Genomic DNA, 20431 nt, shown 5'->3' with positions numbered 1-20431 from the left:
CTGCAGTTTTCAAGGGCCTTTCTTTTTCCCCCCCCCCCCCTTTTTTTTTCTCAGCTTTATCCACAAGTCTAAGAAAAGACAGTACCTTTTCACTTTTATAACAGGCACATTAACAGGGGAGAGAAAGTGCAAATGCGCTCGAGGACTTAGAGAAATGTAAAATCTTTGATAATTTAATTCAAAACCAACCAACCAAACAGAAATCCTTGTGTGAACTTTAGTGTTTTATGGTAGAGAGAGATGATCAGGAAGAGCATATTGCATTCCCCTTTGTATAAAGTTTTGCACTTGCTTTGCTCAATGGCATATCCGTAACCAGCAGGGGAACATCTTAGCAGATGTTCCCAACACTGACAGATCCTAGGTGAGAGAAAATAGTTTAGACAGCTGGGTACATTAGGGGACCACATAAAACACAGTTTATTTTAATCCTAAAATTCTGCCACAGAGTATATTTTTTAATGCTAGTCTCTCATAAGGTTTTCTGTTTTTTCCCCAACCTCTTTCCCAGGATAACTGCAAAAACAAGAGAGGAAGGTGAACTCAGAGACTCACACACCATGTAACAAGCTGCAGAAGTCTGTCTCTGAGCAAACAAGCCATTCTGTCGTCAGCTACTTTTGAAGAGCTTGCAGATGCACAAATTGATCATCATGCTGAATTCAACGAGCAAAATGGAAGCACTTCAGTATGTCACATATTTATAAAGCTAGACTTTCCTGGCCAGCTGGTTAATACATATTCCATTAGGATATGATGTCTGACACCAAGACCTTTAGTTGTAATGAGTGGCCAAGCATTTAGATACTCTGAGCCCTTAATCCTCACTCCCTTAATACGAGTCACTGAAGTAAATGTAGTTTTCCCCTGGAGACAGTCTTAGAAAACATGATATAAAAGCAGTGTCCTCTCTTTAAAAGTGGACATTAACAAGCTGCATGTGTTCTAGAGGAGTTCTTTAGGACTTGTTCTCACAACGCCGGAGCCCCTCTAACCACACGCACAAGGTGTATAGTTAACACATTGCATTTAGAGAACAACGTCCTCAAAACATGCAACTCCTTTTCCAAACACACTTCCTCTCCTTATGGGTCTGGCATGAATGGGGAAGACAAACTGTTTTGCAGAGCTTGGATTTGCATATATCTGCAGAGCACCCCCCAGCCCTTAGACCCTACTGGGGCTCGTCATTTTTCTGTATTGATTCAGAGGACCATTCAGCGACTGGCAGGAAGAAACAAAGCAAAGTGAAAAGGGAAGAAACATTTGTCACAAACATCCCCACACCTGGGGGTGATCTGGGAGATGAACTGGGTGAGCACCATCCTAGCCCCATGCATGGTGGGGAAGGTTCAGGGCATGGAGGCAGGAGCAGCACCAACTCTTGCTGATGACCAGGTTGACACTGCACTGGCTGAGGGAGCCCAGCCCACACCTTGCCCTTGCCCCAGCTGGAGCTAGAAAGAGCAGCTCCTATCTGCTCGATTCCCACCCTGCTGGCAGCAATATCCCCATAGACTCTTACTCAGCGTCTGCGAGCACCATAGCTCAGCACACCAAGAAGGGGTCCAGGGCTTGGCTTCACTCTCCCAGGCTGCCCTGCACTTCTAAAATGAAGAATTGTTTTTATTATTTTAAAGAAAGATGCTTTGATTTCTCTCTTTTTCCTTCTTCCTAAACAGGCATTTCTAAACTTAGGGTCTTCATTAAGAAGATGCTAAGGGAGCCTTGTTCTTTAAGACAAGTTTTTAATCCTCACAACTTCCAAAACAATCTGGATAATCCAGCTCTAAGTCTCCTCATTAAGGCCAGATTTATAAAAATCTCAATCAGACTTTTGCTTGAGATTTTGTAAATCTGGTCTTAATACAGATACTTAGAGCTGGAACACAGATCAGCTTGAAACTTTGGGGAATTAAAAGAAATTAAAGCGGCAGATAAAACCTGTACACCAAATATTCCCTCCATTGTAGCTGACATGAGAGAACATATATATTTTCTATGGAGCTTGTCTTCCCCATCTATTTGGTGGCTAAATTACAGCTGCTGGGTAAAGGACAGATGAAGAGAATAAAGCTAAAACCTTCTTGATTTTCTTTTACTTTTACTTTAGACCTATCTGAAAGAGCTTGAGTTTAGTCTTTCAAACTTTCCAAGCCTTGATAAAGGATGCATCAAGGATGTTTATTTGGAGTTCTTGCATCTCCATGAAGAAGCAAAATTGTTATTAAAGACTTTAAGATCTTTTATCTGATGTTAATTAGCCACTGAAAAAAAAATTACATGCTAGCAGAGTTTGAGGTAGTCTGACTTAAAAAACCTTTTCCTGTCTCTTATTAAACATCATCTCATTTGGCTGTGGCAATTCACCACTTTGCTGTTTCTCCAGTCACTGTAAAATTTTGTAGCCCCAGTAGGACTTCAAAAGTGAAAAACAAGCAAGGGGGGGAAAATAAAACTGAAGCATCTGTTTTCTGAACACCTTTCCAGGCATCCTCCATACATCTTTTCCTTCACAGGTGACCTTTACCAAGGTATATTTGTCTAAAAGTTGAGCAACACTCCTGTATTTCATCTGGAGTTTCTCAGCCTTTGTTGATATCAGGCACCTCAGCAGACAGGTCTCCTATCCATACCATTCACATCTAAGAATGATGAGGTCCTAGAAGAGGCCAGCAGCAGGCAACAAGGTTTTACATTTATGGTACTTGACTATATTTCATGGAATTATAGTGATAACAGCCCCAGAGAAATTCTCATTTCCTTGACAATGATAAGGATCTTAGGTAGAGACAGCAACTGTATCTAAAACAAGTTATATACGCCTGCAAAACAAGGTTATTTTTAAATGCAGGATGCCTGCTTGCAAACTGTTCCTCTGTAAATTCCTCATAGAAGCAAGGGATATAATACTAGCATTATAACCACTAAAGTTAATTAACCTCTGGTTCAAAAGTACAGTTTTTAAGTTAAGACAAAGCCTGAGACTGATATTTTAAAAGTTGTGTAAATTTTTTAAATCTTGTTGGGTGAGGGAGGTACCTCCAAACTGGTAGGGAGGTATGTCTTGAGCCAACCGAAGAACATTTTTGTGTTTTAGCATGAAAGGTACAGCATCTCACAAGTTCAGTTTTAGGAACTTGCTAATCAGACCCTGTTCACTGGCAAATAATTAATGTGACATGAAAAAAGTTCAGGGAAGATTTAGCTACAGCAACATGCTAGGAATTGGTGGGAGGGTAAGAAACTTGGAGAAAAATATCAGAAAATATGGTTCAGTACACGTCATTTTGCACTCACTCACCCTGCCATGTATGTGTATGTATTCACACACAGAGAGACAATTATATATATATATATGTCTGTTTGGGTGGACTAATTCCTCCACTGTCAACTTTCCAGAGAATAAATAAATAGAAAAACTAACATGGTCATAACAGGCCTTCTGAACACACACAGGCTTCTTGCTTCTTCTGCCTCCACGTCTTTGTGGTATACTAGCATGCTCTTACAAGAAGGAGCAGAGACTCAAGTCTTCACCTGTCCCTGGTACTTTCTACTTAGATTATAACTGCTCTTTCTTAGCCCTGCTTTACTGCCCTTGCAGTGCAGCAATGACATTTTTAATATTGTACCAGATAATTCTAAGGAAAAAAACAGTCATGTTGGCCTTCCCAGGCTTTGGGCTAAGAGCCAGGAGTGCTGCTACCTTGAAGGTGGGAGAGGAGTTCATGAAGATGCTCTTTGTCCTTCTACGCACTGATGAAGGAATATGACCTTTTCAAAGTTTGCTGAAGATCATAATTAAAGTTAGATTCTCTTTGTTATCTACAAAGCCTTGAAGCTCTCATTATTTGAGTGCTATTCTTCTTGATCTACTTAGTCCTGACAGCTTAAGTCAATGCTGAAAGAAACTTGTGCTGGCCCAAACCCTTCTATCAGTATCTTTTTCTCTGATAGGAACTCCTAGGCACAACTGAAATAGGAACAAGCACCTTTAAACTAGACAGGCCAAATATTCCCCCCAAATTACCATGGATTTCTTTCCCTCATGCTCAGTGACGATGCTGGCAGTTAAAAATGCTTTCTGCAGGAGGACCTTCACTGTGATAAATGAGAACAGCTGCTTTGATTTTAATGGCATTACAATAAACTACTGCAGGTAAGGATCTGACCCTCTACACTTTCGGATTTCACCCAGGAAGGCATTACAGCAGGGTAGGTCGTCTCCCAGCTTATGAATTTTTAAAGACAAAACAGGGAGAAGCATGCAAGGGATGACTTGATTTATATAGCCTGCTCCCTTCTTCGCTATATCTTCCCTGTGTTTCAAAAGACACACACAGCTGGTTTAAACGCCCTTCTGTGGGAGAGCAGAGCATGGACATTATTTGCAATTCACTACCTGAAAAGAAAAACATTTTTCCTCTTCAGAGTTGATGAGGGCTGGGCAGGGAAGAGTCAAGCATCAGGCGAGCTGCTGGGGTGGCAACGTGGCAGTGGTTGATCAACTCAGCATCCACCGCAGAGTTCGGCACCTTTCCTCCCCCACCCCGCTTGGTGGGAACCAGCCTCGCAGCAGGAGCAGGGACAGCACTGGGATGCCTCCTACCAACCCAGGTCCCCATTCCAAGGAGGCCTCAGAGGTTGCAGGTGGCAAGGGAGAAACACTCTGGCCAGGCCAGGTGGGGCTGGGCAACTGATCCCCTCATCAGGAGCATGAGCATCCTAACGTCCCTCTCTCCCAGCTCAGCCTTGCTCCCAAACAGCCTTTCCAGAGTGGAGAGCAGCAGCAATGGTGTTATGGGAGGTAGAAAACAAGTTGTGGTGTCAGCAAGGGTCATGGTTACTGAATGGCGGAATTCCTTCTGCATCCCCCAGCAGCTCCCCGAATGAATGAATATCCCTACGCAGAGTATCCTCTCCAGGTAGTCATCTTACCTCAGTCTTTCCCACCCCTTCCTTCCCTCTCTGCAGAGAGCTCAGGGCTTCTCCCATATACAGACTACCAGGTTTCTGGGTTTTACTAGCTTTTCCAGGCATTCCCGTACCCCCTTGCTTCAAATCAGGACCTCCTTCATCCACCCTAGCTACTCCTTTCTCCCTGGGAGCACAAGGAGCAGATTCCCACCACTCCTTGCCCTGCCCTGCTGCTTGACTCCTTCTCTCTGGTAGGAAATGAAGTTTACACATGGAAATGCACAACATCTGACAGACAGGTGGGTAGTTTGCTGGGTCCATGTTGCTGCTGAAGGACACGGAGAACCTCCCCCCGAGTGTAGCTGTCAGGTGAACAAGGTGTGTTTTGCTCAGAGGCAGGCACCCCATGGTCGGGCAGGGATGCACCAAGAACTTGGCTGACTCCTTGCCCTGGGGAAGTGGCCTCAGACAAAAGCAACCCAGCAGGCTCTGACATGACATATAACATGCAGTAATTAAGTGCTTCTGCGTTATGGCAGTGGTAAGTAATGATTTAATTACTCTGCCTTCATTTTTACAGAAAAGATTCCAGTATTAGGCCAGTAAGAGAACAGAAGACAAAATAATCACAAACTTCTTATATCAAAACTGGAACAGCACATGATCATGGCGAGCACCCTCTGACGCTCTCTCACCCACTCTCCAACAAGCCTGTGGATAGCTTCCCCAGGATATTGCTGCCGCCCAAGCCCATCATCTGTATATGCCCTAACTCAAAATGTAGGGCGTATAAATTCCCACTCTCCTACCAGCAAGACCTAGCCGAGTTGAATGTTACCACACCCATGCAAGTGCACATACACATGCATGGGTACAGGAGGCTGGAACAGCTGAAGTCCCTGTGTCATGGATCGACGTGGTTTTCCACAAGGGATGAGAACTGGTGTTTCAAACCAAGCTCATCAGAAACAGCTTCATCAGGGCTGCAGTGAGGGATGCCATCTGCTCACTCTCCAAATCTTCAGCCAGACCATGCAGCACCTTTCACCGGCATCTTCTCAGTTTGTACTGAAGAGTTGGTTCTCCGTTGTGCTCAACCTAACACCTGCAGCAGAAGGAGCACACTTGTCAGACACCTAATACTGTGGTCACGTGACATAAGCAGTCATCACCCACACGCCTCTACCAGATAAAACTGACTGCCATACCTATAGTCATCGCCATGCTGTGTCAAAACAAATCTACTGGCATCAGAAGGAAAAACATTTCAACACTGATTAAAGACTTGCCTGCAGGATTTTCCAAATGTAAAGCCTATTTAATCATTGAATTTCTGTGGGTTTTCAGGAAAAGCAGCTCAGCTCTGAATGACTCACTCTTCTCAGCCAAAACCATTTATTCTCTGTGCTAAGTACAGCATCTATTTACTCAGGCAGTCAGGGGCCAGGCATGAAATGTGTGTCAGGTCTCCTCAGGTCCACAATTATGTAGTCATGTTTTTAATTGAGGTAGTTTCCATGAAAGACCTTTCCTCCACCACCTCAGGAGAGCCTGAAAATTTAGAGCTTGTTCCTTCCAAGACAACTTTTTGCTCACCTCCACAGTGGTGCTCACAGAGGACACAATGGTGCAGAACAGCAGTAATTGTGGAAAAATACTGGAATACAAGCATTTAAACAATAATGGTTATTTTCCAGAAGCCTGCTGACTCCAGCAATTTTGCTATAAAGTAACTTTGTGGGTGATGCTGGCTGAACAGTGACCCATTACTGGAAGCTGATAACATGCAGTCAACCTGCTGAAATACCATTTTTTTTACCCTGAGAAAGCCTGCCCTCATACACACACACTTACAGATTCCAGAGAGATCTATGTACAGCCAAATACAAAAAGACACCATCTGTCTTTTATCATATGAACAATAAAAAGCTAAGACAATTGTCATTGCTGTTTGCCACCAGCGTAAGGAAAGGCTAGTTCCTCACTGCCACTCCAGAAGTCTGAGGGTGCACCACTGCAGAGCTGTGTGATGCCGTTATTTAGAGATTAAACCCACATTAAGCCCGTCAGTACAAAAGCAATTGCCAGAACAGTCACTCAGTTCACCCCGTATCAATAACACATTTATTGCAGAAATGCTGATCCCATGGCAACGGCAAAATTTCTGTTTTACATACAGCCCAAAGTGCATTCTTGGTTTTGGGAAGGAAGTCTCCTAACAAAGAAAGCACAAATTGAAGTTCAACCGGGAATTTTGGTACGTCACAATGTGAGAACCCAAGATAGAGATTGATTTTTCTTTTACTATCTAAAAATGAATTATTTTCAGCATTACAATTTGCATCTAGTATGATGCTTCGAACAACAGTTTCAGGGTTGCCATAGTTTTGGAAGAGAAATAAATGTTTCAAGGTACTGCAGAGCTTGTCTTTTGAAAGAATACCTTTATACATTACCCAGCCCTTCCAAACAGATAGTCTGTCTTTTTCTACTTCAGGACTTCAGAATAAAATACAGTAAATTCCACTTTGTTCATTTATTGATCAGCCATTTTTAAAAAAGCTTGTGTATACACATCAAATATAATTTTCTTTGTAAAAAACCCTAGTATATTAATCAGTTCATGAATCTTGTAAAAACCATGAGAAAAGACCAAATCTATCCCCATCCATGTACATATTTCCCAGTGAGGTCTACCATTCATAGCAATAGGAAATAATTTTTGGTAAGTGAAAACAAGCTTGCTGAAGATACAATATGAAGAGCTATGAAGGTTATTCAACTGCAAAGGTAATATTAAACAACAAAAGACTAAAGAGAAGGGAAAAAGTTCTAACATTGTGAGTATAGCTGCAATGTGGTTAGACACCCCCCTCGTGAAAATCAAACTGGCTATGCTGGTGTTTTTCAGTTTATAGTACTGGAGAGTTTCATGTCCCAAAACTAACATGTCACTCTGTAGAAAAGTAGCCATGAAATTGGCTTACCCAGATAATTCAGTTCACCAACATGTTAGGATGCCCTGTCAGGAAAAAAAAAGCGCCCTGTGGTTTTAAGGGATGAGCCGTCTGGGATCCTGAGCTGTGGTGTATCTGCTACTAGTGGTAACCGAGTCACTTCAAGAGGGTTCACAGACGTCATCCAAACAGCAGTTTCCCTCCTTTTACACATGGCCTAAAACAAAGCAGCTGCCAGTGCTGAGGTGGGACTCTGAGCAAACTGCTCTCAGGGTGGCATTTCCCAGGTACGGTGTTTCCCAAAGCTCTTGTCCTTAGTGACTGCATGAAGAAAGACATAGGAGGTTTTGTGTTCTGTAATAGCAACCAGACCCATAGCTTCTGAAATAGGGTAGCAAAAAGGTGTGTTGGTTGTCCCATATACAGCCACATTAAGAATATAAAAGCCAGCATCTACTTGAGAATCTGAAATCTCTCTAGCATTACCTTAATTCAACAACAACTCTTTTCCTTCACCACTAAATTTAATTAACACGGTATAGAAATATTTTCTAGAGAGCTTATTTGTTGCAGTCAGTTTTTTTCAGACAACTTGATATGCCTCAGTATTCTCTGTTGCTGAGAACTCCATTTATAAGAGACTTTGCTGAAAGTGAATGTTAATCTGGCTTAGGTACAGAAATAAAAAATTGGTAAGCCATAAAATGCAGCATTGAGCACAAAGCTAATCCTCAAAGGAAGAAACAAGAATAGGTTGTGCTAGGGCTTTTTTTTCCTCCGTTTTGTCTGGAGTCTGTTTTTCCTTTCCAATTTTTTCCTTGCTTTTTTACATTAAATCAGAGCATATGAAAGTGAATGTTAATCTGGCTTAGGTACAGAAATAAAAAATTGGTAAGCCATAAAATGCAGCATTGAGCACAAAGCTAATCCTCAAAGGAAGAAACAAGAATAGGTTGTGCTAGGGCTTTTTTTTCCTCCGTTTTGTCTGGAGTCTGTTTTTCCTTTCCAATTTTTTCCTTGCTTTTTTACATTAAAAACTTTCAGAGCATATCTGAAAGAGCATGGTCTCATAGCCACACCTATGTAAGGAAAATGTGTAATTTTTAATATATACCTAAGCATTTTTTTGCAGATATGTAGACAGATGTACAAACAGACCTCAGTGCAGATGAGATTTAGCTAATATGTTAAACTTCAGTTGCCTTTTAAATACTAGTACTGTGAGGTCAGATACTACCAGTGTTAGGGCAGATGTGTTTAAAAAGACCTATTTTGCCAAATTAAGATGGAGCTATGAAAAAGTCTAGTGGTCACAGACTCTTTGATTATGAGGCAGAGACTAATAATTGTGAAGGATAAAGATACCTAAACAGACTGTTCAACATAGGGACTTCTTTTGTTTTGGGCTTTTTTTGTTTTTTTCTCCTCCAATGACCAGTTTAATAAGTCACTAAGAGGCTTTGGAGATTGTCGCGTCTTTATGAAATCTGCTTGGAGACTGCCCCACCGAACCAGCAGGATGCTTACAATGTGTGTTTGAAACCTCCCAGCAGCATTAAGAATAATACAGATGTTTGAATTCCCAAATACTTAACTGCTTCTCAAGTTTCCCTGCAGTAGGGAAAGCTTAAAACCATCTCATTTTTCATTCCGGAGCTTTTGTTGGATTTAGCAGCTGTATTCGGACTCACAACCATCTCAAGAAATCTCCTCCAAGGGGCATAACTATCTCCTAGGAGAAAAACACAGCCAAACACACTGTAATGCCAAGAACTTACTCATTAATAAGTGCAGAAGAGGAGAACAGATCCAGGGACACTAGCCACATTTGCACATTTTACAAACAGGACCGTTTCTTATGAGCTAAAAGGCATTACATCATCCACCTAACCATCTTTCTTTCTAGAAAATCGTATTGCTTTCTGTGAGCCAGAAGGAAAACAAAAGGTTGTTCACAAAGGTCTGTAACAGCTTTATATGGTAACTGATGGATTTGACTAAGGATCTCAGAAAGAGAAAGAGGATGAGCTGTGCCAGTGTCACCCCGTTTTCTTTCACGTTGTGTGCAGCTGGTGCTGGGACCGGGGGGACATTGTGAAAGGCTGAGGACGGAGGTGTACTTGGCTCGGAAGCAGTGTGAATCATGGCTTCAAAGCAACAAAGCAACCTGTTTCATGATTAAATAGGGGAAATGAAAGCATCCAAAGGAGTTCCTGTTTTATCCGCGTGCACGTGTGTTGTACACATATCTGACACACTCATGCACATGACTAACCGCAAGGAAACAGTGGATTTGAAAGATGTATGGACTAGATGACCTTTAAAGGTACCTTCCAACCCAAACTATTCTATGATTCTATGGATGACCTGCACACATACATACTCATGTATGTATTGGCATGCAAAAAACACCTACTTCATATATTGCCATGGTACAGCATGTACACTCTGTATTTAATGCTTGTTGGTTGGTTTCACTCCTCAAATTAATTGACTCAGGCAAATCAAAGCTAAAGATGCCAGGGTATTTCCTTGTCATAAGTGGCACTGTGAAGTTTATTAAGTCATCACACCAGTTTTCACTTGAAGAAACAGACAATGATGAAGGGATTTCTTTAGCCTTATTTTAATGATGAACCTGTAGGGAAATCCCCATCCATTTTAGATGGACCACCAGGTGAGCTGAGATTAGTATCAATGCACCTCGATGTGTCAGGAAAGATCGCTGAATAACTTTCCCACAGGTCCCCAGTGAAAAGCTGTCATCCTTTACTTAACATAGTCTTGGCACAACTCAGTGTGGAACACCTGAACCCTGCCCGGCAGTTAGCGCTGCAATTCACAGTGAGGAGATGCCAACAGATAAATGTGATTTTGCTTTCCCGGGGCTTCATTCCCACTCCACGCATGTGAAACCTCCTTGTCCGCACAACAAACGCTCCCTCCTGCCTCACAGAGCGGGCACTGCAGCACAGTTTGCATCCCACTGGATGCTCGGTGCCATAAAATCAAGCCCACCTTCCCTTCTTCAACAAACAACTGCAGCAGCCCCTCAGAGAGAGTAAGAGAAGCATAGACTTGTGAGCCTTTCCTAGGGAAACCATCCCTGCTTCCTGGGATGAGCAGGGGCTTTCCTTCTTGAGAATTGTATCTACATCAATGCTAGCAGTGTTAAATAACCTCTGGCAACCTTGATTTCCATGAATTTGTGGAATCCTACCTTTGAATATATGCTTTCTTCTTTACAGTATCCTGTACTTTATCATTTAAATGCATGCTTTCCAACAAAAAATATTAAACTCCACCCCCCCCCAACACCTGCTGCCTGGTATTCTTTAATCAGAACTGCTCTGTCTTCTGTTGCAAGAAACAGAGATCAGTCCTTCTCAAGTTACCTTTTGTGTACTACTCCAGTTTTTACCATGTCTTCTTCTGGCATCTCATCCCCATGCTTGGGGATGTTTGATGTCTTCTCCTATGGAAACAACTTCATATCCTTGATTATCTTATTGCCTTTCTCTACATCTTCTGTAGTTTGGAGACTACAGATCTGCTTTTTTTGGAGACGAGGAGAACCTGAACTGAATGCAATATTCCAGATGTGGGTTCATCACAGATTTTACTCACTGGTTTATCAGGCCGTTCCACCACACTGTTTGGCTGTCTATTTCCCTCCTAATAATTCTGGTGTTTGTCATTGAAGAGCTTCCCACTGTGTCTCCAAGATGTTTTTTCCATTTGATTATAGCTAATTTAGAGAATATCCTTGTGTTCATAGCTAAGGATGTGCCATCTGCAGTACTTTGCAATTATTCACACCAAATCCAACCTTCATTTTATCATCATCTGCTAACTTAGAAATGTGAGAACCTTCTGTATTTCTTCACAGTTAGCTGTAGGTTGGACTGCCCTCAATAACTGTTTATCATCCACCAATGTTATCAGTTCATTATTAACTCCCTTTTCCAGATCACTCAGAAATACATTGCACAGCATTGGTCCCATTCTGAGATCTCTGGGACACCTTCTCAGAAATTTCAGTAACCATTCTCCTTCAAGAAAACAGACAATTTCTTCTTACCTTTGTTTCTTATCTATTAACCAGTAACTAATTCATAGGATGATTTTTCCCCTTCTCACATGCTAGCTGAGTTTCTTTCAGAACATTTGCCCAGTCTATCCACAGCACTCCCTTAGTACCCGATTAGCTCTTGGCCCTTGCTGAGATGGGATTCCCATTTCTGATTTGCTTATAAAAAAATGTTCCCGTTTGTTTTGGCCACACTATGGCTTTACATCTAACCCCACCAGAATTTACACGCTCTTCTATTTTCCTTCTTCAGATTTCACTCCTACAGTTTAAAGACTATGTTTGTAACTCCTGAAATCTCATTTACTCTTGTTTAGCAATGCTAGCTTTTTTCCAGGTGTGGGAGTAGAGGGACACCCTTTTTAAAATTGATTTAGATTCACTGAGACCCCACTGCACATCTAAACATGCTGCAAGACTCCATGATACCTTCAAGCATTTTAGCCTCCAGCTGCTCCTTTTACTTTCCCTTTTTTTGCTTGCTTCCTAATGCTTACAGTTTGCCCCCTTCAAACTGAAAAACACTATGGTGGATTTTCTGCATGGCATCTCTTTGGTAAACCAGAATTCTCCTCTTTCCTCCTTGGGAAGACCAGAACTGCACCACCACACTTTCTATTCGTACTCAGCCCCTGAAAGTTATGGCAATTGCGGTGTAAAATCTTGCTACTGAAGACTTAAAAACATAACGTACATTAATGGTGAGGATATCTGTATCTAATTCTGTACAAAACTGAGAACAGAATAAAAGTATAAAGTATGAGCCTAAATACACATGGCCCAAATGCACCATCACAGATCTTACCCACAGAGCATAGTAACACTAGAAAATTAGCAGGGAAAAATGAGCATTAATTTTAAGAAAAAAAATGTTAGTAGAGTTATCCTTTACCCTTTAGAAACAAAAACTAGGAAGTTTTTTAAAAAAATCAGGGTAGTGAAATGAATCACATTTAACCTACTGAGCCCTAGGCCTACTTTTCCTGAAGCATCTTAAGGAAAAAAAAAATTAAGAATCACTGTGCTATGCATTTCCTTCTTTATTTTCTGTCATATACTATCTCCTGTGAATATGGAAAAATCTATTTCCTTTCATCGTATTTGTATAGTAAGGTATCACAGCTAAAAATATACCAATTTACTCATTTTTGAGCAGAACTGTTTTGGTAAATAAAATAACTCCTTGAAGTATTACGCAATTAAAGTTTAAAAAGTTTGTGCCATTGACTTCAAAGGGCAGCGTGTCGGCTTTTCTACAGACAGTAGTTTTGGCCAGGAAGGTGTGCAGTAAACATGATAAAAACAAGTGTCTTCATATGCTAAAGGTTTTCATCCTTCTTTTCTGTTTCTTTTCAATGAAACAAAGAGATGTAGCTCAAATATTTGAGTTGTCGGGAATACTAGCACTGTCAAGGAACAGTGGAGGAACAGTGATTTCATTCATTTTCCTTGTCAGCTAAACTCAGCTTGACGAGTTTGCATCTATGGGTTGTCAGAGCATTGCCTTGATTCTCAGATATTAAACAGAGGTTTCAGTACTGGCTTTAAAAGAAGAAAGGAAAAGTTTTGTGAGGAGAGATGTTTGATAGGGAATCAATTAAAAAAAAATCAGTAGACCTGCAGAACTGATATGAAACCATCCCTCCAGAGCCTTTCTACAGAGTACTGCTTAACTTGGTTTAAATTGTTTTTGGTCAGGATTTAAACACGTAGAGTCAGAAGCTCAGCTGGGACAAAACTGTACCAGCTCCAGAACCAGTCTTACGGATCAAGTAATAAAGTGGAAAAATGGAAAAACTAAAGATAAATTATTTATAGTTTTGCCAGTCAGTTTTGGGGAGACCTTTTTTTTTTTTTTGAAATGCTGCTTGAAAGCAAATTTTAAAAACCTGCAAGTGTTTTAAGACTGTCCAGATTTTTGTAATTGTTGCTGTTTAAATAATTTTGTCCAAATTTTGTGGAGAAATTTCTGCATTTAGTTGTGAATAAACAGCACTGGATTCTTGATTAAGTTAGTACCTCCAGCTCAGTCCCTTCTTTTAGCTAGTCTCCCCTGCTTTTTCCAAAAGTAGCATACTAGCTGGGATCAGAAGTATCGCTTGGGGAACACAGCAATAGAAACAAGACAAATTTTACCCTGAAGGAGAGAAATTAGGAGAATTGTATCAGGAATGAACTTGGCTCAGCCTACACAGAGGCACTACACATCCCGTTCAGTAGGGTTTGTTATATTGGCAGTACAATATAACATTTTAACTGCTCTCTTCAGAATCACATGTGTATTTAGCCCTACTGCTTTTGGCTCCTCCAGGAGGCCACGCAGTGCCTCAGGGAACTGGGGGAGGCACTTTGGCGATGCTGGAAAGTTCAGCAAGATAGAGCTTGAAAAAAGGAAGGTATAAAATGCAAACTAAACAGGATGTGTAATCCACAGCCTCCTCTCCTTAGAAAACAGAATTTTTAAGGGGGGGGGGGGAAGGGGGGAGGCAGAAATATCAGAGAACAGGTATTTTTTTGAAAGACTATGGCCTTTACTAATGTTAACATTCTCTAAATATGCCAAAAACTGTTCATCAAGATAAAACAATGCAAATAGCTAAGTCAGTCACAAGAACAGCTACCCAGGCAGGACTCAGCCCACAAAGATGACATAAAAAGTTGACTCTAAGCACATTTTAAAAAAAAAAGTCTTTTTTTCCCTGTTCTCTCACCTCCTTTCGAATAAATTTTATATATTCTTTTAACAATGTTCAGAAAGAAATAAGATAAAAAACCCTTGTGCCCTCCAAAATATAAAAGAATACACTTGCAACAGAAATAACGGATAATCTGATGGGAGAGATTACTCTGGAGTTTTCTTAGTATTTTTAAGGCTGTTCTTTAACACTTGATTTTGCAAAGCAGCATTTTGCACATTTTTTAATCCACACTTCTGCAATCCATATTCCAATGTCAGTTAGACTGGATCTATAGGGACCCAGAGACAAATATAATTTTATTATGGTAATAAAGGACAAGAGGAATATATTTTTGTGAGTTTGTTCCCTTTGAAAACTTTATCTATGAAAAGAGAAAACCATCATGTTTTTAAAGACAGCAGAGCTTTAAAGTATCAATTTCATATTCAAGGCTGAGTTTAACTGCATGGGCTTTGTATTTTCCTAAGCATTTATCCATAAAATCATACAAAAATATTTTCTAACACACAATAGAATATGCCCTATTATGCCTATATATTCATTTATTTCATTCAGCTTTTTTAAAAAGGCCGCACCCTAAAAAATAAAGCCACTTTTAGTTATGAACCGATATACAGATCAAAAACACTAATTTCATTTAACTTTTTTTTTTTCCTCCATCACTAGTGGTACTCTAGTTTGAACAGTAGACTAGGTTTGCTCTTGCTTTCTTGCTGTCCTCCCCAGTGCTGGGGACACCTGCCTGAAGCTCATGGGAGGCAGTTAAGTGGGTGTAAGATGAAAACCCACCACGTTTCCCCGCTTACCTCTCTTCGATGTCCTGCAATGCAGCTCCTTCATGTTGGCTCCTCCCCAGTGCTGCCGAAATGCCCTCCGGGTCTTACCCAAGCTTCGGTCCCTTACACCTGGAGTCAGGGCACTCTGCTCTCCCCACACTGCGCCCCTCTCCTGTCACGGCAAGCAGCCCCAAAAATGGGCTACCATTCACCAGCTCTTCATCTTGCACCCCAGGGAGAGAAGTGCCCTTCGGGGACCCTCCGCGCCTGGAACTCTCACAGCCAACTTTGTCATGGCTCCTCTCTTCTACCTCGCAAGCACTGATCAAACCAAGTGTGCTCTGGCATTGGACATGTTTCTGATCAATAAATTACTCTGTTTTACATGGTTCAAATTTAAGCTTTTATTTGGTTTTTAAATTAAAAAAATAAATTTCGTTATTAAATAGTGGAATGGGTCTAAACTAATGTTTACATATTAATTCACTTGCTTTAGGATACCACCAGAGAAATAATTAAAGTATACCACCCAGACAAAACTTTCTGTTAGAAAGCTCAACAGTGGTATAATTCAGTTAAACAGAAAAAAATCCCAAAAGTCTTAATGTTTACAATGAACGTTAGAAGTAAACCTCTGGTTTTAGTGTCATCCAAATCTAGTTTCCATCACAAAGGCAGTCATTGTATACAGAATACTATACCACAGTGCTAATGTCATCGGCTTCGTCTGGTTTCTTTTGCCTGCTTGGCAGGGATTTCAAGTATTCAAGGTGCCTCCTTGCATCCTCCTGATTTTGCCGGACATAATAAACCACATATGAGATCACCATGGTGAACCAGCCAAACATGGTGACCAGCATGGCGTAATCGGTAGTCTTTTTAGGAAGGTTGCAGAGGTCAGCATCATTGGCAGCGTTGAGGAACGGTCTCCCCGCGTGTTCATCCAGCACAGAAGTCTTGCAGATGACGTTGTTGGCCGTCTCATGGTTGGAGGCCATGCTCCTCAACACCTGCTGCAGCGTGCAGTCACAGTGCCAGGGATTGTTTGCAATTCTGGCTCTGGCCTTTAAGTTGTTGAAAGCGTTTTTGTGCACACTTTGAATCCGGTTGTCGGACAAATCCAGAGTCTGCAAGGTTTCTGCCACCCCTTTAAAGGCATGTTCATCTATAAACTCAATCCCGTTTTTTGATAAATTGAGGACTCTCAGTTGGTGCAAGTCCTTAAAAATTTCATTGGGGATAGATGTTATCTGATTGGAGTCCAAATAAAGTAAGACTGTTTCTGGAGGAAGATCTCTGGGTATCTCCTTGAGGTTTGCATTGCTACAGCTGACGTTCAGACCTCCAGAGTGAGAACATAGGCAGCCTTTCGGGCACATACTGGCAGAATGAAAGCACAGTATCATGAGGACAAAACTTTGTAAGAGCAGACACATGGAGAGGGAACGAGTTAACCACAGGTCTACCAAATGCATGCTGGGGTGTCAGCATAATCACACGACCACTTCTCATTCAGCCAACAGTGGTGGGAAAAGGATCGGCAAAGCTGAAACGTGGCTTCATTTTCTTCGGTGGGATTAGTACAAACTGACTAACATGTGGGCTTCCTCATGGTCAATAATCTTCTTAGAAGCACACCTACAGAGAGGAAGGAAAACAAGTTCCTTATATCATAAACTCCAATCCCAATTTTGTTTTCATTAAAAAAAAAAAAGAAATAAAATGAAGTCAACGTGAAATGCAACACTAAATAAATAATCTATTATCCTATCAGTGCACCAGAGGATTTATTTAGGTAACTCCTATAAGCATTAATCTGAGTTTAGTACATAAATCCCCAGTACATTTTTAAGAGGATAAACTACACTTATTACTAATTGCACAGGCTTGGGCTTTAATACTTACTAGAGGAGGCACTGGTTTGTTTTTATCACAGACTTTTCTAGATAAATAAATAATCTATTATCCTATCAGTGCACCAGAGGATTTATTTAGGTAACTCCTATAAGCATTAATCTGAGTTTAGTACATAAATCCCCAGTACATTTTTAAGAGGATAAACTACACTTATTACTAATTGCACAGGCTTGGGCTTTAATACTTACTAGAGGAGGCACTGGTTTGTTTTTATCACAGACTTTTCAAGAACAGCTATAAAACTAAATTACATTTTCCCTTGCTAAAGTAGAAGATGCATTAATAGGAGCTAAGAGTTGGATCTCCAGCAACAGTGACAGGTAAGTGAGGAATTCATGGTGGTTAATGTGAACTTATCTCAAAATAATTTATGCTATTGTAAGTGCAAATAAAAGCACTTCAGCAAGGAAATATTTTTACTATATCAAGAAACAAAAATTAAGTAAACCAAATGCTGCACAAGATACCACAAACATCCACTATCTCCTTGTTTGTCTCCCCCTCCTTCTCTTCTGCTTTTGACCGCTGGATTTCCTGTACCTTCCAGCATTTTGTGAGACAATGCTATGAGACCCACAGAAATAATTTCTACTTCCAGTTTTCTTGAAAATTTTCTTTTCGTTTAACATAGAGAAAAAGAAAGAAACATAACAATTACCAAAAACTCACCCCCCCCAACCCAAATAAAACTCACACAAACCTATGTGCGAGCCAAACAAAAAAAAATCTTATTCATGGCATGTAATTTGCTAATAGAATATATGAAAAATATTGTTTCTGCTTCTCCCCTGTCAAGTTGGCTTAAAAACAGTAAATATCCAGAAGCTTTTCCATTTTCTCGTTTAATTGGAGCACAAATACAGAAGTCTGAAATGCTGACCTATAAGGTTTCAAAGACAATCTCATTTATTTCTCCCCCCCTATTATGGTAAACTATGAATTTTCTAACCACAACAGGTCTATTTGTTTTCACATACATGCCCTCTGTCTTCATAGCAGCTTGGATATTTGCAGCCTTCAGGCTGTATTTACATATAAATGAATTTTTTTTCCCCCCGAACCCACAGTGTAGTCCAGTGAACAACAAAATCCCTGCAGGGAGGATATGTGTGATTTTACAGGAAAAAGAAGAAATTGCATTGCAATCATTTTTGTCTGCAGAACTCGCATACTAACTGCAGTTTCTGGCACATCACAGTAATATGGATCAGATGTGTCATGCAGTATTTCAAACCCATACCTCAAGTTTTATTTAACCCATTTGCTGAGGCTTAGTATGTCAGTAACCCCACAGGAAAAAACCAAAACATCTCAAAAACATGTACACTATGTGTGATTACTCCATTGCTATGGCTCGGGAATGGCAAAAGCTCAGCACACTCTCACTGCAACTACTGCAGAGTAGTCGTGTATCACCACTACTCTTCAACTTATCTATTGATCAGTTTACACTTGGACTCCATAACACAGAAATCTTCTACTCTAAGAAGAAAGGAAATTGTTAGCAATGAGAAATTGTGAAGTTAACCCTGGAAATGTGAACCATTAAGGAGGGAAGTAAGCAGAGCACGAAAAGCTCCCTATGAGGAAACGGAGGTGAGGCAGCACCTCCACAATCAACAGAGTCCTGCAGGACCTCTGTGGAAGAAACAGGGTTTACGTGAAAGAAGCCTGTTGCACTGGGTGCATCCTTGCCATTTCTCTCTGCAGCTCTTTGGTCACTGCAGTGCTTGGTCTTCAGATCAGATAGAAATCTGCTACAGAAGGAGACAAGCTACAGAAGTTGTTTTTTCCCAGCCTGCCCAAAAGTGCTAAGTACTTGCTAAAATGTGCAGCCCATTCGGAGGCCAAGCTGGAGCTGGCAGCTGCTCCCCCTCGCAGCTCCAAGCTGGCATCTGCTCCTCCCTCCCGCAGCCCTGGGTGCTGCCACAAGAAGGCCCATCCCCTGGAAAAACAGCCACCTATTTTCTTTTCCCTTCATGTTTACATGTCTCACTACTGTGCTGCACCAAAAGAGTAGATGAGTGGTCCAGCTCATCATCACAGAATAAGCATCTCATCACTGACTACTTGTATACAGTGACTTTCCACCAAAAATACTGGAGTCCTACCACAGGAATGGACTGGGGTGAAAGAGCAAAGAGCAGAAGTAGATGCTTAATTTTGTAGAAGCATAAAAATCACACTGTTCTCACCAGAGCGTGATGATCAAATATCATATTTGCTTCATTACAGCCTAAAAAAACCCCTGCCAACCTGGAATTACACCATGGATCCTGCTGAGTCCTCCACAGTGCAGCTATGACACCAAAGATCACGCGTCAAAGAGGCCCCACACACCAAAGACAATGCGGAACATCTTCATCCCACTGAAGACAAAAGAAGTTCTTCTTCTTTAATGTATTAATGTGTTCAGAGTGGAAAAAGTAGGATCATTACAGACTAAGCAGGAAAGTGTTTAATGAAGCAATGCACCTTCAAAAGAGATTACTAAAGAAATGGATAAAGAGGGAGAAAAACTCCCGATGTTTTAAGTTGTTAGAAAGAGCAAATACAAGTTTAAACCTATAATTAACAACCCAGTCAAGAAAACTTAGCTGAGCAAGAATAAAGCTCAGCAAATTCTCAGTGAATTAACTGGAAGCAACCCAATGGGACTGAGCATCAGTCAGGGGAAACAGCTTTGTTTACTTCCATAATCAGAATATCTGATCCAAGGGATATCTGAGGTTTGGGTTTCACCAACAAACTTACAGCAAGGACTTTCTTGACTCACAGGCATCCTAGTGACTGCAACAAGAAAAAAAGAGAACTAGGATCCACACCTTCGTAATGCCAAAAGGAAGATTTTTGGCTTCTTGAGCATCTATTTTTCTCTGCTTGGAACACAATAAATAAAGAAGGTGGTAACGAAGTTGGAATAAAGACAAGAGATATACACAAGACAGAAACACTAAAGACTGCAGAGAAAGGGATGGAAGACACAGAATTAAAACAAATATATGAATTAATTAGAAATCGGCAAATAAAGAAAAAAGAAAAATAAATTAAAAAGTAAATGAAGGCACAGAG

General features: G+C 40.8%; 1 protein-coding gene across 2 annotated transcripts; it reads right to left on the bottom strand.

The window, feature by feature from the left end:
- Positions 1–5988: 5988 nt before the first annotated feature.
- LRRC3B (leucine rich repeat containing 3B) lies at positions 5989–17076 on the bottom strand. Of its 2 annotated transcripts, XM_009288621.1 has the most exons (2): positions 16144–17076; positions 5989–6025 (listed from the first exon to the last, which is right to left on the bottom strand). In XM_009288621.1, the coding sequence occupies exons 1-2, from the start codon at positions 16915–16917 to the stop codon at positions 6014–6016; spliced, it is 786 nt and encodes a 261-aa protein (XP_009286896.1). In that variant the 5' UTR covers positions 16918–17076; the 3' UTR covers positions 5989–6013. The 2 variants fall into 2 exon arrangements, with proteins under 2 accessions (XP_009286896.1, XP_009286897.1); XM_009288622.1 differs by lacking the exon at positions 5989–6025 and having other exon boundaries at positions 15822–17076.
- Between the last annotated feature and the right edge of the window lie 3355 nt (positions 17077–20431).

Source organism: Aptenodytes forsteri, unplaced genomic scaffold (genome assembly GCF_000699145.1).
Source record: "Aptenodytes forsteri isolate BGI_AS27 unplaced genomic scaffold, ASM69914v1 Scaffold9, whole genome shotgun sequence".
NCBI classification, from domain to species: Eukaryota; Metazoa; Chordata; class Aves; order Sphenisciformes; family Spheniscidae; genus Aptenodytes; species Aptenodytes forsteri.
Note: the sequence above shows the minus strand (reverse complement) of the source record. Positions and strands in the feature narration are given on the sequence as shown.